General features: G+C 44.7%; 1 protein-coding gene across 4 annotated transcripts in view; it reads right to left on the reverse strand.

Annotated features, from left to right (window-relative positions):
- Positions 1–23,855, reverse strand: part of LRRK1 (leucine rich repeat kinase 1) — a 118,229-nt gene that overhangs the window by 46,040 nt on the left and 48,334 nt on the right. For 3 of the 4 annotated variants that reach the window (XM_010985335.3, XM_064480527.1, XM_064480525.1), the window contains exons 4-10: positions 22,062–22,233; positions 19,608–19,787; positions 19,041–19,189; positions 2,230–2,456; positions 1,448–1,575; positions 1,182–1,345; positions 199–336 (exon numbers count right to left, since the gene is read on the reverse strand). In XM_010985335.3, coding sequence (XP_010983637.1) covers positions 199–336; positions 1,182–1,345; positions 1,448–1,575; positions 2,230–2,456; positions 19,041–19,189; positions 19,608–19,787; positions 22,062–22,233 — 1,158 coding nt within the window. Of the gene's footprint in view, positions 1–198; positions 337–1,181; positions 1,346–1,447; positions 1,576–2,229; positions 2,457–19,040; positions 19,190–19,607; positions 19,788–22,061; positions 22,234–23,562; positions 23,735–23,855 lie in introns of all 4 variants that reach the window. The other variant, XM_064480526.1, reaches the window with a different exon arrangement.

Below are 23,855 nucleotides of genomic sequence, written 5' to 3' on the forward strand. Positions count from 1 at the left end.
GAGTTTCCATTCTCCACATTTCCTCCCAATCTTTGTGCCCCACCCTGCCCGTTTTTGACAGTTAGCTTTCTTAACTTTTTTTTTCTTTTTTTTTTTTGGTCTCAGGAGCCCAGGAGAAGGACAACAGATTTTTCCTGGGATGTGGAATGATTTTCTTACAAAAGCTGAAAATGAGAAAGAGAGTGCTGTGAGACTTACATCCAGCTGAAAAAGTCCCAGGGGAACTTCTTTGAGTGCATTTTCCGAGAAGTCCACGTCCTTAAGGTGGTTCTTCCAAAACACAGCCATTTTGTCCGGTAGAGACTCCAGGGCATTTTTGGATGCTTTGCAACATTTCTAGGAGTTTGATGAGAAAGAGAATGAGACACGAATTTGCTTTTTAAATGTGGGCATGTCTCCAAGAAAGACTGTTTCCAAATTTGATGTCAAAAATAAAGCCATTCCAACAAGGCTCTGTAATAAATACAGTTCAGTTAATTAAGGGTTTACAAACTCTTTGTCCTGTTTTCCTGTCCCTGCTCCAAGGAAGGGACAGGAATGGTTGCCAGGGTGGTTCACGGTCCTTTCTCTTCGCTCAGGTACATTTGGCTCATTGTCCTTGAAAAAAATAGGACAATTCAGGACCAGGCTCTGGAGAAGAGCTGGTTCCCCACACACATACGGTTAAACTAGAAATGTTAATGCGAGGGGTGGAGACTTTCCATGTTCGTTGTTAAACCCAACAGCAACAAAACACAAATATTCTTTATGCTGTTCCATCTATTTTAATAAGCCAACTTCCCAAGAAGTAAAACCACCATGTAATTGGCAGTGCTTTGGGTGCAGACTATATCTTCTTTTCTTCTTAATTCTTATTTAAATCTGTCCTAGAGGAACCGACCCGCCTTTCTGCACAGAATCCATCCTGTGCCAGATGTGCCGGCCGCAGCTGTGGGAAGCCCTGTGGGTACCACAGTGCGAATCTCAGACCCAGAGCCAGGTGGGCTCTCAGGTGAGTTACTGCCTGAGACCCTCAGCTGCTGGATGCTGAGTGACACTGCTCGTCCATAACATGGGGACCACTCTGCTCCCCAGCATGGCCGCCGATAGAAGGACGTGTGGCCAGAGCGCCGGCAGCTCTATGAGGTGAACGCGGATGCGGGACTGAACGCTCCTTTCACGATTTCCGATAAGATACTCACCAAAGGGCAAGCCCAGGCATCTGGAAACACCTTCAGGTTGTTTCTGGATACATTCAGACAGCTGAGTGACTTGAAAGAATGAAGGAAAATCGCGGGGAGTTCTGTCAATTTATTGTCAGAGATATCAAGCTCCTGTAGCTTCCGCAAACCAATCCAGTTTGTGGCTAGGGAAAAAAGGAGGAGGAATTGGTTAAAACAAAACAAAACAAAACCTGAATCAAGAAGGAAATGACAAAGGAAGGCAGGTTACTGGTGAGCAAACCTACCATTTTCTTCTTCGAACAGTTTTTCTAAATAATTTTTGGCAGCTGTCAGTTTTTGAAGTTTTGAGAGGTGCAGGAATCCCGGCGGCAGATGGGACAACTTGTTGCTGGAAATGTCAATTTCGAGGAGCCTGTGGTTGAGGAAGCAGGAAGCCAAGGCATCAGAAGAAAGAGGTAAAGCATCACGGTTACATATTTCCCCATAAATGTGTTCTTTTTCTCCTTGCACAAGGAGAAAGAGTGTGCACTGAAAATGAACAATATGAGTTTTACTCCTTGCCTTAACCATCACCAGGTCCTGCGTAGACCAAGAAAATCAAGTTTCTCTTCGATAGATCCTGGTCTCACTGCTTACACCATCTGTCCATGTCCAGGGTCCTGAGGAGTTAATTTTCTCTGAGGCCCTGCCCACTTTCCCTGGCAGGGGGACCAAAAGCTGGTGTCTCTGGGGCCCCAGTGCTTCCACCAGCCCCCACCTCTGATGCCTGTGTGCTGGACCAAGTCTGGGCATCTTGGCTGTGTGGCTGCCAGCGAGCCGCAGAAACGCGGGCCAGACAAACCACCCCGCTAGACCTCTCTGCATTCACCTGGAAAGGAGGCGGAGATCTCATGTCCAAGGGCTTGCACAAGGGCAGGTGCATCTTCCTTCTCTTATTTTAGCTAAAAAACTGTTTTCAAAAGCACCAGCTACAATCAAAGAGCACAACTACAGGAGGAGGACCATGCAGGAGGGGATGGCGTGGCAGCCAGGGTTCAGTTCCGGGGGCCGAGGGGCAGGAGCCCACCTGGAGCAGATGATTTCATCTGATGACTGCACGCCGGGCAGCTCCCCCAGGTGGTTGTCCGAGAGGTTCAGCTTCCGGAGGTTGATGAGTCCCCAGGGGATGACCGAGGGGAGGGATGCCAGGCAGTTGGCAGACAGGTCCAGCTCCGTGATCTGGCAGGAGATGTCTATGAGCCAGTCCAGATCCACCCAGGGCAGCTTGAGGTGGGACCAATTCACTCGAAGAGCCTGGGTGTGGGAGAAAGGAGAAAAACGCACACTGGCAGTGAGCACAGGGCCCGTGCAGGCGTGGAATGAAGCAATGATTTATTCAAGTGTGAGTCTGCCAGCTCATCTCGGAGGAGGTACCTATTCCCGCCTGCGCCTGCACCTGGGAAGGTCATCTCTGCAGGGCTCCTGCTACGCACTCTCCAGCCTCTAGAGGGAGCACGTGGGTTTCGTGTCACCTCTTGCAGGGCTGATCACCGTTAGGTAGGCAACACATCAGGAATGGTCCCCGCTCCGTACAGAGGAGACCACCCAAGCTTGGAGGAGCCTCCCCAGACTGGAGAAGAAGGCTGAGACTGGAGAAGAAGGCTGACGTGGGCCTTCTCACCTCCCTTCAGGGCTGTCTTCCCTGTGATTAGAGCAGTTGCCGCCTGCAGCCGCTTCCACCACACTGGGTGCTTTGTGCATGGGCTGCTCCCAGAGTGAGAGGATGAATCTACAGACAATGGCCAGATCATATATCAAAAAGAGAACTTTAATCTATAACCTGCAGCGACCTGCCAGGAATCTAACCCCCTTATCTATAATAAACAGTCCAGGAAGCCAGCCTCGCCAGAAGATGTACTGCAATATCTAGTACCAACCCAGGAAGCTAAACAGTGACTTCTATAACAACTGGCCACAAATGGCCAGGACTTGGCTGATAAGTGACAGCTTCCCTAATTCTGTCCCTGCTTCCAACTTAGACTAACTAGAAGAAAGCCAAATGTACTCTCCCAACCAAGCAGAGGACGCCCCCAACCTTTCTAGTTAGCTACCTCCAGCCTCGCCATCAACAGCCTCCAGTTGGGGGCCCCCCTCTTTGGCAGTACAGCTTTCCCATTCTCCTGCCAAAATGCAAGTGACAGTGGATGACTCATTTGCTGGGGCAAGTTCTGAAAAAAAAATCTCCTTTGCTTTTCTCATTTGACTGGGTCAGAAAAGCCAGCAGTCTGCTGGCATACGGTGGTAAAAGAGATCTGTGCAAGAGCAGGGCTCTTCTCTTTTCTTCTTGATTATCGAAGAATCTGGGGCTCAAGTAGGTGTCTGGGGAAAGGAAACTGGCTTATTTGGCTTGTTTCTCTGAAGCATCTGGAAATCCATGTCAGAAAATTAGAGAAACAAAAATAAATGCTTCACTAATGAAAAACTGTAACAACCAGACAGACTGGGAAAGACACCAATAACAGGGGGGTAAATCTGCTTTCAAAATTGGCAGCAACAGGCTGACTTCCTTATCTGGCCACGAGATGGCGATGTGTGCCTGGTCTTTATCTTCTCGACTAACTTGGCTGGGATGCACCAGACAGAGTCTATGACATTTTCTCAAAGCTCTGGTCTTTGAACCAAGGAGATGAGGCACTGTGTCTCTGTCTGTCTGTCCCTCTCTCCATTCCCCTGGATTAAGATGGACAGGTGATGGTATACTGGATTTTGGGTCAAGAGAAAGGCGTTTTAGTTTCAGTTGATTTTTTTCCCCTTAGGCCAGTCATGCTATTGCTGTAGGCTTGTTTTTACATTATTACTTCCCCCCAACAATTTTTTATTTTGAAAAATTTCAAAACTACAGAAATGTTGAACTAGGACACAATGCATACCCATTCATACACCCTTCACCCAGATCTGCAAATTGTTAATATGTTGCCACATCTGCTTTCTCTCCTTTTGCTTGACACAAAATACAAACATGTACACACTTTTCATTTTTTTGGCTGAATCATTTGAAAGTAAATTACAGCTATCGGTGGCACTTCACCCCCCCCCAATATTTCAACATGTATCTCCAAAGAACGAGATTATTTTCCTACCATTCCAAATATTTGACAACCATATATTTATCATTTTCAAGAAATGAAATGAATACAGTATTATCAAATCCACAGTCTATGTTCAAAAATTCCCAAATATGCCAGAAATGTCTTTTATAACTATTTTGTGTCCTGATCCAGGACCCCATCAAGAATCACATGTTGTATTTAGTTGTCATGTTTTCTACTTTCCTTTAATCTGGAAGAGTGTCCTCATGCCTTTTCATGTCTTTTTCAATGCTGGCACTGCAAGTTTTCAAGTCATTCTAGCTGTCTTCTATTTTCTCGATGAGTTCATTAGTGTCCCCTTTATTCTTTTTTTAGATTTAGAAATTTGTTTTTTTATCTATTTTTATATACAGTGGTTAACATTTGCAAATCTCAAACTCTCTAATTTATCCCTTCCCACCCCCTTTCCCCAATAACATTGTTCACTATGTCTGCGAGTCTATTTCTGTTTTGGAGATGAGTTCATTAGTGTCCTCTTTTTTCTTTCTTTTTAGATTCTACATATAAGTGATCTCATATGGTATTTTTCTTTCTCTTTCTGTCTTACTTCACTTAGAATGACAATCTCTAGGTCCATCGATGTTGCTACAAATGGCATTAGTTTATTCTTTTTTATGGCTAAGTAGTATTCTGTTGTATAAATACACCACAGCTTCTTTATCCAGTCACCTGTTGATGGACATTTAGGCTGTTTCCATGTCTTGGCTGTTGTAAATAGTGCTGCTATGAACACTTGCCCCCAGTACTTTTTAACTTTCTGTCTCACTTCTCACTGTCTCTTCCGTGACCTCTGCCTGCCCGCTGCATTCCTGTTGGTGGATATCTTGTGGAGTTAATAATTTGTTCGAGGTGGAAGAAACTGGGGAATGGGCATACTCCCAGAGCAAAGGATTCAAGACCAAGGGGAAATTGCCAATTAAAGCACAGAAACTGCCTGCTCAGAAATGAAACACAGGACTCAGAAAGTGGACCCAATGCTGACATTCACAGGAAGGACATGGGGATCAGGAGGTGTCGCCTCACCTTCAGTAAGTGACTGACCAGTGTACCGAAGGGCGGCCAGGGGGCTGTGGGACTGCGGGAGACACAAGGTTGGTGGTCCTGGAGCTCAGAGAGCTCTATAAATCTTACGCCTGAGAGCCGGCCTCCTTTTGATGGTGGGTGTCATGAGGTCCGTCAAGGACCCCAGATTCTGCAGGCGGGCTGGCCTCTGCCTTCACACTCTCCTGCCACCGCGACAAAGGGGGAGGGGCGCTCCCTGCTCTGCTTTCTCCCCGCTGGAGTCCACGGCCCTCCTCCCTCCTGTCGAAATCCTACTAATCCTGTAAGCTCTGGTGCAAGGATCACCGTCTTCACCTCCAACAAGGGTCTGCCTTATGGCCCCCAGTTACGTAACAGGGACATCATCTTGCTTAACCCGGGCCTGCACGTTCAGCAGTGGTGACTTGAGCACTGCCATGTACAGGCCAGCCTGTCAGGCACTGGGGTGGGTTGAAGATGCGGACGCTGCAGAGGGAACCAACGTTCAGGGAGCTCATGGCTGGAAGGAAGAGCCGTGTGAATTGAACATGCATCGGATCGCCCTAACCTCATGGGTTTCTTGGTTTGCATGGACTAAGAGCATGTGATGTTGACCACAAAGCAAGGAAAGAACACGTGTAGGGAAGCCTCCTGGGCATCTTTGGGGGGCGCTGTTGATCAGAAGTAAATCATCAATGAGAAGTGAGTGGCTGTGTGTGCCACTGAGTTCCCCAGACATGAGAACAAGGAGGAAGCAAATATCACCCACCAGTTCCTAAAATCGAGCTCTTTCTAGGTCTTACACCCACCCGAGTTTCTACAGAGTTGAAGTCTATGAAAGTCAAGCCCTGGGAGAAGTTGTAAAAAGCAGAAGTCTGCAAACACGAGAATACGCACGGAATAGAGACATGCTTGTGAGAAGATTTCTGGGCTGGATGGTGGTTGGAAAGACAGGGAAGGTTTCTACTTGGCCTTGGGGCAGTTTGAAAACTTTCATTTACAAAAGTCATTTTCCTTTTGGTGCACAAACATGAGAGGGTGCCCAGGTGTTTCCAAAGCGGCGGCGAAGAAGGAAGGAGGGCGTATGCACAGCGCACCTGACACTGAAACTTGGCCGGGCAAGCCCTGGGGCCCTCCGTGTTTATTTGTGTGTAGTCCTGACAGCACCACGACAGACCTGGTTCTGAGTGGGAGAAGCCAGCCATCGTAGAATTAAATCCATGCACACTGCGCTGCGAAATCAAAGACAGCTGGATGTGGAGAGCCCACCAGTGCGACAGGATTAGTCTCTTCAGTCGAGAACATGTGTCAAAATGGGGGAGAAACATACAGGATGTTCTAACGTGTATTCACGAATCCTTGGCCCACATAAAACCCAAGCCTTTCTTTTTGTGGGTAAGCAAAGATTCCTGCTTGGTGGCAGAGGGTCGTCTTCTTGTTGAACCAGCCAGGAAGACAAGGGCCACCTTCTGAGATGTGAAGGAGCAGTCCGGGCACCAGGCAGCTGGAGGAGGGAAAAGCCAACGGGGCTCATCTGAAAGAAACCAACTCACTAAAAGGTCTGAAGAGCAAGCCCTAAGAAACCCCCAAAACAAAGATGCTCGGAGCAGCTGAGCCAGCCACAGAATCTGAAGACACATCCCAGGTCACCTGAGTGATGTCACTGCAGAAGGGGGTCTTTGCATGGATGCCAACAAGTTGGGGGTGGATTTCAAGCCTGCAAATGTTCTCCAGGAGCCCAGACCGTCAGAGGGACACTCTAGGGAACAGGGATTCAGCTGGACAGGGGATCAGCACACTGGAGGCAGCCTCTGGCCCAGGCTCCTCGTGCAGGTGGGGGCTACGGCACGTAAGAACTGATATGCCCGACATCCTCAGCCCAGAAAAACTCTCCAAGCGAGGCTTCCAGATGCCTACTGCTCGAGACCCTGCACCCTGGCAGGGACCGGCTCTCAAGGAGGGAAGGGGCATTGAAAAGGGATGAGAAGGAGCCTGGTCCTCGACTGGCCATCTGCCTGTGATGTGAGGCGGCCTGGTGGGTGGACCAGGCCAAAGGCAATGGAGCAACGGCCCACCAGGATGGTGTGACGGACTGAACCATGTCCCTGCAAAAGAGAGGTACAAGCTGGGAAGCACCGAGGACTGCCAGCAACCACCACATGCTAGGAAGGGGCCACGAGGTCCTGCCCTGGAGCTGTGACAGGGAGCACGGCCCTGCCAACACCCGGATGTCAGACTGCCAGCTTCCAGAACTCCAGACAGTACATTTCTGTTATTTTAAGCCAACCAGTGTTTGGTACTTTGTTACGGCAGCACTGAGACAAATGGCAACAAGTCAAGTGAAGATGGGAGAGTCAAGACCTGAGAACACTGCATCACAGAAACCCACAGATTGGGGGAGGGTAGAGCTCAGTGGTAGGGCACCGGCTTAGCATGCATGAGGTCCTGGGTTCAATCCCCAGCACCTCTATTGAAATAAATGAATAAATAACCCAATTATCCCCCCCACCCCAAAATCAAAAAGAAAAGTTTAAAAAAATTAAAAAATAAGAAACCCATGGATGAAGAAAGGAAAAGAAAGAAAGCCAGAAGGATGTCTCTTGAGATAAGTAGGTCAGAAATCTAATAAAGAAGTAAGGAGAAGGGCAGTAAAGCCAGTCATTAAATTAGGGAAAAGCCTGGGAGGACTCGATGGTGTAAAAGGAGAATTTCAGAAAAGACCCGAGAATACTTAAGGGAGTAAGAGAAGAGAGGAAAAAGAGAAAGGGGAGGACAGCTTCCTTCTGAACTCAGAAGGGAGATTAATGACATGACTCAATTATTAAACTAAATGACCAAGAGGAAGACAATGAAACGAGTTCTGACAAACGCATGCCTGCTAAAAATACTGTAAATGCCAGAGTTAGTAGCAGTTAGCTGTCAGTATAACTTAAACACACCCAGAAAAGGGAAACTATTACCAAGGAAGCCAGATCAATGAGAAATGTAAGCACAGAAATAACTTACAAGCAAGCCCATGATGGCATTTTATTTTAATTCTTTTTCGGTGGGGGAGGTAATTAAGTTTTACTTCATTAGTTTTCTTAATGGAGGTACCCCATGCATGCTGAGCATACGCTCTACCACTTGAGCTATATACCCTTCCCTCCCCATGATGGTATTTTAAACAGTCAACCCGGAACAGCCTGCTGCCTTCCAGGGCACACTCAAGCCTGAGCTCTGCGGAAGAACTTTCTGGAAGTTGAGCTGTGATCACATGATAACACCTTCCTGGTGACTCCGCGAAGCTCGCACAGAACTTTTTCAACGATGCTCACAGCAACTGTGTAAGGTTGGGCACTATTTGCACATGAAAAGCCTCAGCGAGATGACCTGTTTGAAGGTAAAAGAACCAGGCTCACGATTCAGGAGCCTGATGCTCCGTCTGGTCCCTTCCTACCCGGCACCATGCTCACATGGCTGTGGAATAGCTGACATGATTTCAAAGGCATGACGAGAGATGACCAAGCCACCTCGAAAGTGATAAAGACACTTAAACAACCATAACCCCCCAATACAACCAAGTTCATCTTTGTTGTTCCAGCCCAGGACAAAAATATGTAATAAACAAATTCATGAAAATTCAAGAAAAATATTAGCACCATACGACAGATCAGATAAAAAAAAAAAAAAAAAAGAAAAGAAAAAAAGAATGAAGGAATGAAAAAGCTCCAGACTACAATAAGCATGGGAGATCACCAAATAGAAGGGGGCAGGAGAATGAGTTTTGTTTTCAAGTCAGTATGAACTTGCACATAAATTGATTAGATTCTGGGTAAGAAGCAAAAGAGAAAGGAAAACAAGAGGGAAAAAAGGCAAGCCTCCTACGTATCTTCTCCCTGGACTAAGGCAAAGTGAAAGGAGAAACCAATGATGGGAGCAGAATTAAAAGGTGTCCAATTATTTGGAATTAAAAATACCCTTTCAAGTAATGCTTGGGTAGGAGAGAAACACTGGTTTACGGCAGCAGAATATATTTTTAGAACAACGAAAGCATCACAAGTAATGGGAAAAAAACCCACCCAACTCTTACCATAGTGACAAAAAGAAAAAAAAAATGAAGCATAATAAAGCAGCCCCACCCTGCTTAGAATGGAAACCTAAAAGAAAGCAAGAAAATGAAAACAAAATTAGACTAAAAATAGAAAAACCAAAAGGAAGCAAAAAAACCAAGGAGGCTGGTGAATCAAACCAATTCTAGAGTCTTCGGGAAAATAATAAAATTGATCATCAATTGACTGAATTAAAAATCAAAGAAAATGTACTTTAATAACCTAAGAATGAAAATGACAATCTAACAGCCGCTTCCAAAACAACGTTTAAGTTGTGGGAGAGATCCTCAGCCAGAGCTCACCCGCCAGACAATGATGCGGAAATGAAAGATCGACTTCCAAAATAAAGAAGTCTCCAAGTCACACAAGAAGAGAAAAACCAAAATAATGTATAAAAGACAAACAAACAAGGGAAAAAACATAAGAATCACTTCCCCAAAGGCTCCTAATTCAATATAATTTTTTTCAACCAAATTTTCAAAGGAAAATAGTTTCTATATTACATACATGATTCCTTAACAGAGGACTCACTTCATTTTATGAGTCAAAATCAGTTACTTTGCAAGAGCCATGAAAATTCTAGGCCACTTATATGTATATACAGGGCTGTGAAAACCATAACAAAATCTTCTAGAATAGAAACCAACAACTAAACTCAAAAATTCAAGTTTTGCAACCAACCAGGATCTATACCAAGAAAACAGCACCGTGGTGGCTTATGGAAAACCACCAATCAGTACATTCTGTTAAAGCAAAGTGGCCTTCCTTTTATTATCTGGATGCCAAAACATTAATAAAACGTATCACTTTTTCTTCACTAAAATCCTTAAAAATAGGTACGTGGGGTTTAAAATCAACACTGGGCTTCCCCCGCCCCCCCCATCATTCCTTTTAAAAATAGGAAGTTTACAAGAAATCTCCCTTCACTAGTTCCAATGTAAGAATTGTGCCAATAGCTATTTGAGAGAGGGAGAGAAAAGCAAGAAATAAAAATACTGTCTTTGCAGTTACTAAGACTTAACTCACTGTTGAGAGAACTTTGTTTCCTCAACTGTTAAATGAAAACAAAAATTTCTGCCTCCCAGGATTGCATAGAAGATTAAAGTGGAATGTTTGGCAACGTACTTTGTTAGCCATGAAGTTCTATGTAAACGGAAGTTTACTGCATATTTAAGACTTTATCCATCCATCCATCCATCCAAGCAACAATCTACTCCTCCTGTTCCAGGCTCTAGACTGAGGCGCAAACACAAAATGAGCAAATTTGGACAAATCCCTGCCCTGGAGAAGCTTCCAGTTAAATGGGGGAATTGACATTAAACAAGAATGTCCCCCAAACCAACAACCCCACACTTAATGTTAAGTGCTATGAATAAAATGGCAGGAGCCTCTAAAAGATGGACGGGGGTGTCTGACCAGGCCTGTGGGTTAAGGAAGGCCTTCCCGAGGATGCTGTGTGGGGCTGAGATGCGGAGGCAGCACTGGCATCAAGGAGAAGTGATGTCCTGAGGGCTGAGGGGACAGGCACGCTCTCTTCTGGCCACAGGATGTCCAGCCTGCAGGGACCACATGGGCAGCAGGGACATTTGGGTTTCTTGCCCCTAGTTTCTTATTATAAATAGCAGTGCTTTGAGCAGTGCAATGGTGGCAATTACTTTTTTTTTTCTTCTTTTGAATTATGTCCTAGAGGTATCTTTCAGGAAGGAAATACCAGATTCAGAACTGTTCTCTGGGAGAAAAGAGTTTTACAGCTTTTGTCACATGATGCCAATTACTTTCCACACATATGGAACCAATTTATAGTGCCAGCAGCAAGGCCCTGGTGCCCCTCTCTCTTTGACCCTGCCAAGTGTCTTACTCAGCATTTATATTAATTTTTGCTAGTTTAATAGGTATGTGACACTACTTTCAAGTCATTTTAATTTGAATTTCTGTAAATTACCAATAAGGTCATACATGTTTCCAGGCCATGATTTACTGTCTGTGTTTTCTCATGTGTAAATTAACTGTTCATTTCTCTTAACTCCTTACTCTTGTGGCTCTGGCTTGGGCGCTGCTGAGTCCGAGCATCTGAACATAATCTATAAACACGGACTGAGTTCAATTCAACGATCAACTGACATATAATTGCCTCAGTGATCTCTTTGGGATTTCAGTCTCTGTCAGTTCTTTTTTCCTCAAGTCTCTTCTACTATTTCTTTTTTACATTTCTTTTTAAAATTGTGTTTTACTGTATTAGTGTAGGATAGTAAAACTGTATTCTATTACATTACAATATTTTACCATAAATAACTTTGATATTTGTCTTATTTGTGGTTATGTGTCTTTATATGTCTTTACATATCTTTAAAATTTTGAAATGCGATCACTTTCTTTTATAACTGGCATGAATGTGCTTTTTAAAAATACATTCTCATGAGTTTCCAGGGATTAACTTTTACATGTCGGGAATTTATCTGCATCCCTCTGAATATTCTTGTCCATGCTGACAGCCAACAGTTTCAATGACAAATGCTGATGTTTCTTCTCCTCTTGTTTTTTTCTTGTGTTTTCTAGTTTGTCACACAAGTTCAAATAATAATTTCGTTATGTCTGCATCTCTATTAATCATTCTCTCCATTTTTAACTAAATACAACTGGTTTACAGAATTGCACCTTCCTATTACGTTTTGTGGTCCAGTGGGACCGTCGGCCGTGAACACGGACCTGAAAGATGATACAGGGCAGTCGCTCACCTGCTCCACCCTGGGACCCTCCCTGACCGTTCTCAGGTTCTAAGAAGCACTGACCGTATGGGAAGCATCACAGAGGTGATTCTGTTCCGCAGGGAAAGCATGTGAACAGGGCGTGGGGGCGGGGAAAGACTTGGTACTTGGGAACTCAAGAAAACAGACACCTGAAGAATAATCGGCTACATTCTTGGGCACGGGAAGAGTGGAGCTGATGGAAGAGGCCTGGGACAGTCCTGAGTCTGATCTCACGACTCTCAGAGGGCAGCTGAAGCCTTCTCTTCCTGTCACACAAGTGAGTGGTGAAAAGGCTGGACCACGGGCGTTCAGTCTGCTTCTAGCGCTGCCTCTTACAGGCCAGGGCCTTGCTGCCCCAGAGACTTAATTCTGGGGAGTCCAGTTCCTCCATCTGCTATGAGACTGCACCCCGCAGTGAGGAGGGGGAGAGAGGAACCGAGAAGGTGCAAGGTGCGTGTGTAGAAATGCTCTGGAAAGCGTAAAATTCTTGAATTAGACCCTTGTGCTAAATGTTAGTCTTAACCGGGGACAGGATGCTTTCCACAGGTCTCAGGGTCCCTTGGGAAAGACTGTTGACCCACAGTGCACCAGGTGCCCTGGGGAGCACGCAGCCCCTCCTCAGCGGCTCCCGAAGTCCCTGGCAAAGACTGACCAGTACGTGCTGCATCCTCCCCCTTCCGAGCATCCCACATTTGCAAATCATCAGACCCACCAGATCACAGGGAAGGAGAAGGGCTGCTTCAGCTCCCAAAATGTGCAGCCAGGAAGTCTGTGCTCGGGCACAGGCAAAGGCACCTGAATGGCCGGTCTCCCGGAATTTTTAAGGTATATCATAAGTCAGAGCTGATCCCAAAAGTGATGGTAATAATAATAATAATAGTAGTAGTAGTAGTAGTAGTAGTAGTAGTAGTAGTAGTAGTAGTAGTAGTAGTAGTAGTAATAAATGATGTTCTCTATGTTAGCTGCAAGATTTGAAATCATGAGGGACTTTTACAAGGACATTAATAATTTCCCAATTGAGCTGTTTCAAAATCAATTTCAGCTCTTGTCTCCTCCCACACTGCAAACAGCCCTCTCACTGCTGGATGGGGACAAACACCATAGTTAGTCCAGGACCTGCTTAGGCCTCTCCTGCCACTTCTGTTTTCCTGCTCCTTCCTGAGTGTGCCAACATCAAAGTGTTATTTCTTATGGCAACAGAGCAAACACTGACAGCACCGTCACCACGAACACCGGCTGTCTCACTGAACATTCAGGCGAGGGTTTGGCGGCTTTCCAGAGGGGCACCCACGAGCCAGAGCCAGGAGTGGCTTTGGCCAGGTCTGATCTGGCTTCGCCTGTAGCTCTTTCAAAAGTGTGTCCAGCCCACGTGGTGTGGGCTCTCAAGACCTTCCTTGCCAAACACCAGCAAAACCTAACTGAGAAGCCGGCCGCTGCCAGTGGAAAATCAACGTGGGCTTCTCAGCGGTTTCCCATCTGCAGGCATGGACAGGTTCTGGCAGCCTGAGAACCAGGCGATGCCTGACACAGAGGCGTGGTGAACCAGGACCAGCCGTGGCTCCCACGGAAGCAGCAATTACATTAAAAAATACCAACCAGCTGATGGGGGAAGCAGAGCAAAAACACCAAAAAAACAAGATGACCACTTCAGCAAGGTTACTGCCACGAATGCCAGCAGTCAAGGGAGTTGTCGGGCTGGGTACACATGGCAGCAACACGCCCTTTTTACGTCTACCTTTGTCTGATATTCTGAATCAAAAATGCCAATTCGATCCCACTGCACACCTGGAAAGGTAGGAGCACTTACCTCTGGTTCCAGGGTCATCGTTCCTGACTGCTGGACCCCTCTGGGCTAACCCTCTCTCTTCTGCCCGCAGCACAGAAGGACAGTGCTGTCGTAGGTTAGAGATCACGGGAGCTAGACACACCCACTGCAACCCTGACTTTGAAATTCACTTGAATAATAATAATAATAAAATACCACCTGCTTTGGGGAAGCTCAAGGAGTCCTTATGACTCAGGCTGCACTATATGTAATTTCACTTTCTGTATCCAAAAGGGCCACAGAAAAGAAAAGCAACATTGTCTTTTCTTTGTCTTCTCATTCGTGGAACACAATAGTAATTTCCAAGCTCTTTCCCTATCTTGGTGAGGGTAGCAGGAGTTACCCGTGGAGAAGGTCACAGACACAGATGTCAACCACTTCTGCTTTTACCCTTAAGCCAAGAAAATGAAAGTCACCGGCTTTCAACCTCAGGTGTGCACTGGAATCACCAGGGGAGTTTTGAAAACTACTGATTTGGGTCCCCATCCCAAAGATTCAGATTTAGCTAGTATACAGTGTGGCCTGGGCCTTGGGATTTTAAAAAGCCCCCAGGGATTCCAATTACACAAAAATGTGAGAACCACTGCTCTACATGAAAGATGGGGGAGGCACAGCTCAGGAATCATGAAATGAGAAAATCCCCCAGGTTAAAGAGACTCAGGTTCTGGTCTGAGCGTCACTGCTGAGTATCTTCTATTCTTGGACAAGTAACAGAATGTCTCGAAACCTCAATATTTTCTTCTGTTAAACAGATTATATTCCTCCCATTTCTTTCTGAGATGTTATACAGATCAAATATGATAAGAAAGTGCTGGGGGAAACACCAGACACCAAACACTGTTACACGTAAGGAGTAGGTGATCATGATTTCCTCTCGTGATGTGAGGCTGATTTAATGATTAATGTTTATTGAGCACTTACTATGTGCCAGGCCCCAGGCTAAGTGCACAGCTGGCCTCCAAGGTGGATACTGTAATTACCCCTGTTTATGACTGAGACCAGCCAAGGCTCAGAGAGGTAACATGATAAGGAAAATAGAATATCAGTGTTCTCTAGAAACTAGGAAACCAGCAAAGGTAAGAAAAAAAATAAAAAGGAAATAGCAGCAAATATAATAAAAAAAGATGGGGGCAGTAAACCGACACGGCAGGTCTCACACAAATGTGAATTACTGGGTGGAGCCCTCTCTCAAAAGAGACGCTGTCAGATGGGAATGAAAACTGAATGCTGTTTACAAGATATACACCCAATACAAAGAAAAAAAAAAAACTAAAAGGCTGGGAAAACTCATACAAGGTTGAGGCAAAGAAAAAGCAGTGTCACAAGGGGAGAGCAAACTCTGGAGGGCAGAAGCATCAGCAGGATTAAAGCGGATATTTGATATCATGAAATAGGTCCAAATGGGTCACAAGGCAATGTTCCAGGTACACAAAGCAAAAACTTCTAGAACTACATGAAGAACGAGATAAAAATCAATACATAGGGCAACCAAGACCCAGAGATGTTCAATAAGCAGGTAGAGGCCCTACAGCAGTGAGGCCTGGAGCCCAGACGAGAGCCAGGAGGTCTCAGGCCAGAGCTTTGCCTTAACCACAACATATCAACAAAACACTTAGTGAAGATGTCGCGAACGTTTTAGAGCAGATAAAAGCCAAAATGAATGAAGGAACAAACACAATCAATTGTAAAAACATAAAATCTACTGGTCCATTGATAGGACCTGATGGGTATAAATCCCCGACTGGTCTAATTAAATTCAGAAGAGAAAAAGTAAAACTGTTTCCCTCATAAATTGGCACCATAAATGGAAATATAACTACAGATATAGAAAAAAGAATTATCAAAAAGCGTAAACGTGATACACCATGATCGCAAATTCAAAAATCTAAAGGAAATGGATGATTTTCTACCAAATATAACCTCTTGAACTGCACATAAACAAAAGCAGACAACCTGAATTGACCAATGACTCCAAAAGAAGTCCAAAAATAAAGACCTGCTTTATCTAATTAACCTTTAACAATGAATCATTCATATGAAACTTCTCCAGATTATAATAAGATGGAAAGTTCCCCCAAGTCATTCTGAAAATCTAATGTAGCATTTATACCAAAATCTCATAAAGACAATAAAAATAGGAAATTATAGATCAATTCACCTATAAATATAGATGCAAAGTTATAAGGTAAAATATCAACAGATCAAATCCAGTGGTAAAAGCTCCAATTAGCATTTACTACAGGACTTCAAAGTTGGGTCAACATCTATTATCAACAAATAAAATTAGAAAAACTATGTGAATATATCCATAGCTGCCAAAAAGGGATAGGACAATACTCAGCAACCTTTCCTAATAAAAACTCTAAGCAAAAAGAAATACATGGAAACCACCTAAGTATTACAACTGTCTATCTACCAAAATTCTACAGCAAATGCCCATAAACTGCTGATGCCAAGACCTCGAAAACCAGGAACAAGAGAGATACATCTGCCCTTTTGCTGATGATCCAACTTTTGACATTTCTGGTGATACACACATAACCCATGAAATAAAGTAAGTTATATAAATATTAGAAAAGAGGAGACAAACATGCTTTGAATTTGCTGAGGACTTGATAATATATCTAAGAGGCTCAAGGAACTCCTCTAAAAACCACTAGAGTAGTTGGTAAGGGGACCGAATAAACACCTAAACAGAAGAGCTTTCCTCCATACCTGCAACAATAGGCTGGAAACGGGAAAGAACTACATATATTCCAACCAAACAGGGGCAAAATAATCACAGGGAAACAAAATAGGTCCAGGAAACCTTTAGGAGGAAAACAGTAAGATCCCATCAAAGAACACAAATGCTGTACAAACAAAAGAGAGTTGCCATGGGGAATGCACAACACGGAGGAACAGACGTCTAGTAACAGTCGAGATGTTTTTGGAAAAAAAGCAAATAAGGAGTAAAAAACTTGCATTCACAGACTGTAAGGTTGACACGAAATGCCCACAATCAAAGCAGTATGACATTGGAACAGAAACAGACGAGTAGGCAAGTGGACCAGAGCAGAGAATCCCAAAATGTACACAGGTATACAGTAGGGGGAAATGGCAACAGAGGCATTTCAATTCAGAGGGAAAAGGAAGCTTTGTTTTATAAATTGTGCTGGAATAATTGATCATCTATCTAGAAGGGCTTAAAGCTAGACTCCCTCCCTCATGCTACATATCAAATAAATACCAGAAAAATGAAAGCTTAAAGTGTAAAAAAAAAATAATAAAAACAGTGTAAGAGACTCTAGGAGAATGTTTACATAAAACTGAGATGGAAATAACCTTCTTGTATAACCCAAATGCCATCAAGGAAAATACAGGCAAATTTGATTATATATTCTGGTATTTTTGTTACAGCAAAAGATAACAGAAAAAAGAAAAATAGTGGGTTGGGGAAAGTATTGGGAACATATATGATAAACAAAGGCTTAATATCTCTAATGTAAGGAAAGGCACTCCAAAATAAGAAGGAAAAGCTGAGTAATCCTTTAGAAAGCTAACCAACAAACGGTAACAAGCAACTCACACAAGGGCTGATGCAAATAATTTATGATGCTGTGAAAAGATATTCAATATTATTAATGACAGAAATGTGTTTTTTACATATATTCATTTTCATATTCTTTTTCATCATATGTTACTATAAGATATTGACTATAGTTCCCTGTGCTCTACAGTAGAAACTTGTTATTTATCTATTTTATATATATTAGTTAGTATCTGTAAATCTAGAACTCCCAATTTATCCTTTCCAATCCCCTTCCCCTTCGGTCATGATAAGTTTGTTTTCTATGTCTGTGAGTCTGTTTCTGTTTTGTAAATAAGTTTGTCTGTCTTTTTTTTTTTTAGATTCCACATATGAGCGATCTCATATGGTATTTTTCTTTCTCTTTCTGGCTTACTTCACTTAGAATGACAATCTCCAGGTCCATCCATGTTGCTGTGAATGGCATTGTTATTTTTTATGGCTGAGTAGTAGAGAGAAATGTGGACAGTAAAACAAGGAGATACCATTTTTACCCATCAGACTGATGAAAATTAAAAAGCTCCTGAGTAGCTACTGCCAGCCAAGGTGTGGGGACAGAAACCCCCCTGTAATTCCGGTGAAAGTGTGAATCATCACAGCTTTTTGGGGAAGTGATTCCAAAGCAGTCGACCTTTAGAACTCTGATCTACACAAGCAGTGCCCTAGAAAATCACGCTCTGTTACACGGGCAAAAACCCAGAAATAATCCACGTGTCCACTGACAGGAGAAGGGCTTAGTCAACTAAACTACATTCACGCTATAGATTTAAGGCCTGTATTTAAAAGAACGAGTTGTAGCCACATTGATCTAGAGGGACTCAGTGACGGAAGACAAATTTAAAAAGCCAAGTTGAAGATAATGTCAATAATGCAATACTATTTTTGTTATTAAAATGTAAACTAACTAGAACTAATTCCTATATCCCCCCCCCAGTTTTACTGAGATATAACTGACATGTAACATTGTGTACTTTAAGGTGTACAATTACATATTGCAATTACAGATTGCAAACATTTATATACAGCAAAATGATTACCACCTGAGTGTTAGCTAATCCCTGCACTGTGCCACCTAATTACCATTTCTATTTCATGGTGAGAACATTTAAGATTTATCCTCTTGGAAATTTTCAGGCATATAATACAATATTATTAACTATAATCACCATGCTGTACATTAAATCTCCAGAACTTACTCAGCTTATAGCTGAAGTTTGTACACTATGAACAGCAGCTCCCTATTTGCTCCACCCACTGAGGTCTTGGAAAACCATCCACTCTGTTTCTATGGTTCAGCTTTTTTAGATTCTACAAATAAGTGAAAACATACAGTATTAGTCTTTCCCTGTCTGATTTCTTTCACTTAGCACAATGCCCTTGAAGTCCATCCATGGTCTTGCAAATAGCAGGATGTCCTTCTTTCTTGTGGCTGAAAAAAATGTCCCACTGTATACAGACACCACCTCTTCTTTATCTGTTCATCCACACGACTACTCACCATTTTTCCCGGACAACTGCTGGGCAAGGCACTCGCTTCAATGAAATACTTCCTAAGGAGATGCTTGCTGGGGTCAGGGCTGTCCAGCAAGATGTAGGAACAGAAAAAGGCCCCATGCCGAAGCAGGAAGATGGCAATGTCCTCATTCCCTACAGGACAGAAAGCAGAGAGCTCAGGGCATTGGATGCAGGCGCATCACAGGGGTCCAAAACGGCAGACGCCCACGGGGGAAATGGAAACAAAAAGTGTACTGGTGCTGGTTGAACTTCTCTGTTACCTCCCTTGAGGTGCCAGGTTCCCGTCAGCGAGGGACTCTGCCCTTTAGAGTGCCTCCTAGGACGCTCCCACTTGCCACAGCTGGCCTGGCCACTGAAATCCCCTTGCAGGAGTGGGTGGGGGAAGGAGGAAGGTGGAAGCAGGCAGACATTTCAAAAAAGAGGCAAAGGACAGGAGTTGCAGAAACCTTCCCATGGGCGATTTGAGAGCTGGAGGTGAGTGTGAAGGACGGAAGGTCCCGCATCTCTGAAGCGCGGTGGTTCTCGTGGGCGGGGCAGACTGGGGACCCACCGGACTTGATGGCCGCGTACAGCGGCAGGCGCACGATGACAGGGAACTCGTTCTTCCTGACCGCGTAGCTCTCCGGGTCAGCCCCGTGCGTCAGGACCAGGAGCTTCACCAGCGCCAGATGCCCCCGCTGGCAGGCCAGGGCCAGCATCCAGTTCAGCAGCCGCTGGTGGCTGCAGGGACCTGGCAGGGATGACAGGATGAAGGGAAAGTGCCACTGGAGGGACAGGCTGTTCCCGCTCTGAAATCCCCTTTGACCTGAGCAAAATCACGCTGTCCTGTTTCCAGTGGCCAGTCGCTTTGGTCCAGTTGACAGTGTTTTTGAAAAAGTCCCTCTGAATCGCATATGACAGTTCCCCACATAGTTACAAGCCCACCTGCTTGGCAAATAATGCCAAGTGAGGAAAAGGCGCATTCAGAACAGCATGTGCAGTGTGATCGGCCCAGTAAAAAAAATCTATGTGTGGAAATAAGACTAGAAAGAATCAACGCAGTATTGCAGAATTATCTCTGGGTGGTCCAGCAGTGAACATCCCCTTACTGGCTTCTTCATCCTCAGCCCTGACCTCATCCCTAGAGCAGCATTACACACAGAAGTATGGGCTTTGGAGACAGGCAGCTTAGAGTAGAATATTTCAGCTGCATCATCTTGGGCAAATTTCTTAGCCTCTCTGTGACTCAGTTTACTCACCAGTGAAATGGGAATAATAACACCTGTCCTTTCCAAGTGTAATGCGAGGATTACATGACAAAGTACACGTCAAGTGCCTGACTTGATAAACTGTCATCATGTCTGTCACTCATTATGTGATGTCATTATGTTCTTCGAGTAAGAACACCTTTCTGCATTTCCGAATTGTCTGTGATATACATATATTACTTTCATAAGTAAAAAAAAACTTTGATGAAAGAAAACGATTAGCCTAAAACTTAGAGAATTACTCCCTGAAAGAACCGCCTACTTAATTACAGGATGAAATAACATTTAACCCACTGAATGAACAGGGTTAGCGTGGGCTGAACTGTGACAATATCTTCAAGTTCAAAGCAGTGCGATGTCTCTGGGATCTTGCTGCCATGGAAAAATGACCTCATTCACCACATGGACACATCCCAATTGCATCACCGCACTGTCTCATTTTCAGAAGCGGAAAGTCCTCGGGAGCCAAAGTGCTCCGAAGCCCGGAGAGAGTGACCCTCCCCTCTGTGGTAGGAAATTGACCAGGAAATAGGGGTGAGGTCAGAATGGCAGCAATTAAAACCCAACACACAAAGCATCTGGCATCCTGCCCGGGCTGGAGCAGGTGCTGAGTAAGTGTCCCTTCTTCGCCTTCGACTGATAACTAAAACGAACAATTCAAAGGAAGTGGGCGGTGCATGAACAGAAGACAAATTGGTCCCTAACTCAGTTACTACCAGGATATGTGGGTATGAGAAGTCCAGTCGTCATGCTGGTGACTTTTGCTGAGGATGGAAGCGTGGCAGGCTTAGGAAGCAGGCCCTATATTTCACAGTCATGATTTTCAAAGGAGGAAACTGAAGCTCAGAGAGATCTGGGAACTTGCCAAAGGTCCCACAGTTGGTAAATGGCAAAGTCAAGCCTTCAACCCTGCTTTGTCAAAAACCAAAGGGTGCTCTCTTAACCATATTCTCTGAGGCCTGAATCCAGCAACACTCACCGAGCCTGGATTTGCACAGTGTCACCAATCTGAGGCTACAGTGGGAAATCAAAGGAGACCAGGACACCCTGAGTCTACCAGAGAAAAAATTACTTCCTACTCAAAAAGCAACATAGTCTGGTACAACCAGACAATGTCACATTACTCAGTGATTAAAAAAATATATATATATGAACTCTCAAGCCATGAAAAGACATAGAGGAAACTTGAATGCATATTGCTAAGTGAAAGAAGTCAATCTGAACAGGCTACACACTGTATGAATCCAACAATATGATCTTCTGGAAAAGGCAAAGCTACAGAGACAGTAAAGAGATCAGTGGTTCCTAGGGGATGGAGGAGAGAGGGAGGAGAAGGTAGAACGTGGGATTTTTAGGGCAGTGAAATGATTCTGCATGACACAGTCATGGTGGCTCTATGTTGTCACACATTTGTCCACACCCATAAATACACAACCCGAATGTAAACTACGGACTTCAGTTAGTAATAACACATCAATATTGGTTCATCAATTGTAACAGTTGTACTACATGCACACAAAAATGTAAATAATGAGAAGGAAACTGTTGGGGGAGGCGTGGCATGTGAGAATTCTTGGTACTTTCCCATCAGTCCTTCTGTAAACCTAAAACTGCTTTATCCTCGGATTTCTGGATCCCACGATTGGTAATGGTGTAAAGAAATAAACATTTTGGACTACAGCCCCCTCAAATGTCTGTCTGGTTTCTATGAAGAGGGTCTCCGGGAGGTGGTGAAGAGCCCGTGCCCTGGGATTTACCTGACAAGGACTCGAGTAATTCCTGCACGACATCCGTGTGCCCAAACTGTGCTGCCACCACGGCTGGGTTGTCGTCCGTGGGCTCCGTCGGCAGCTCCACCAGCCTCTGGGTGAGAAGATACCGGACGGTCTCCAGATCCCCATAGGCCGCTGAGATGCTCAGGAGCTGGCCCTGGTCAAAACAGAACAGGGACAGGACTTCAGCAAGTCGAGCACTGCTGGGAACTGCCCCCATAATCAACTCTAAATGCTTCACCACGTCCTGGGGCAAGACCACAGGTGTACTGTCCACACGTGGCTGTGGAGTCTTGGAACGTAACTCGTGCAGAGTGAGAGGTGCTGCGTAAAATCACACGTGGTTGCAAAGACTTTTAGTACAAAAAGGGTCTACTATCTTGTCAGTAACTTTTCTACTTGTTACATGTGGAAATGATCATCTTTAATATATTCTGCTGAAATAAAACAGAAGATGAAAATTTCATCTTTCTGTTTCCTTTTTTAATGTGACTACTAGAACATTTGAGATTGTAAATGGCTCATTCTGTTTCTTTGGAACCGCACTGCACTCGGCCACAAGCTTCATGAGGATGGGGACAGTGTCGTAGCCCCACTTGGCACACAGCTGGCGCCCAGTACCCTCACGAAGAGAAGGTAGCCAGGCTCTCTGAAGGACCACCCTACCAGTTATCCATAAATGGATGTGACAGGCGAGGAGACTCCACAGACCTGAAACCAGAGGTAAAGATCTTCAAGCAACATGACACAGGATTCTCAACTTGGTAGCCCGGAGGAAAAGCTTAGGGTGGGAATTGGACCTAAGCCTGAGTTTCGCACATTCCAGTCATTCTGACATTTAAGAGCTCTATGAGGTGGGCAGTATATGAAACCATAGACAAGGACAGGAAGGTTCAGAGTGGTTTCATCACTTGTCCAAGATCACACAGCTAGTAAGTGGCTGTCGTAGACTGATTGTAAAAATGGCCCTGTCTTTTCATGAGCGCCATGAGTCTGCTGAAAGGGTGCTCAGATGAACGCTGGATTGGTGTGTGCGGTGGTTTGACTGCGTGACTGAAACTTTAAGTCCTTCTGGAACTTGGCTGCTTCCTGTGGACTCGGGCATCAGCTTTGTTCAAGGAAGCAGATGCAGAAACCAAGCTGGAATAAGGCAGCCGGTACCACTGTCGACATTTACTGAGGACCTGCTGTGTGTAAGAAGCTGGACAGAACACTGAGGATGCCAGGGTGATTTCTGACCTCCATGAGTTTACAATTAAATCAGGAATTTACACACACAGCCACCAACAACCATATTTTGCTTGCTGAGTAGTTTAGAAAACAAGTGTCTCTGGAGATCACTTTAGGGTGGGATGGGCAGGGATGGGTCAACGGACTCCCAGAGATGGAAACTGATATTTACCACGGCCTCATCAAGTGCCAGAAGCTGTACTGGCTATTTTATTTAATTGATTGCGTTCAATTCAGTTTCTAAACAGGAATGTACCTGTATTTCCATCACGTGGGTGTGGAAACTCCCTTGCCCGCGCGTAGGGAGTTTAGGATCAGCAGAACTACCCAGGATTTGAACTGGAGTCTGTCTGGCTTCAGAGCCCTTGTTCTCTCCATTCCATCCAAGACGTCCCGGGAAACAGGGGTTTGGGAGGGGAGCTTGGGTTCTGCAAGTAGAGAATGGGCTGACACTTGAGGTGTGCCGATGGGTAAGGTAAGGGACGGTCTAACGGACTGGCAGAGAGTCGCATGTTCAATATTCTGCCCAGAGCGGGGCCCACTAGCCCG

The sequence above is a fragment of the Camelus dromedarius genome, chromosome 29 (assembly GCF_036321535.1).
Source record: "Camelus dromedarius isolate mCamDro1 chromosome 29, mCamDro1.pat, whole genome shotgun sequence".
Taxonomy (NCBI): domain Eukaryota; kingdom Metazoa; phylum Chordata; class Mammalia; order Artiodactyla; family Camelidae; genus Camelus; species Camelus dromedarius.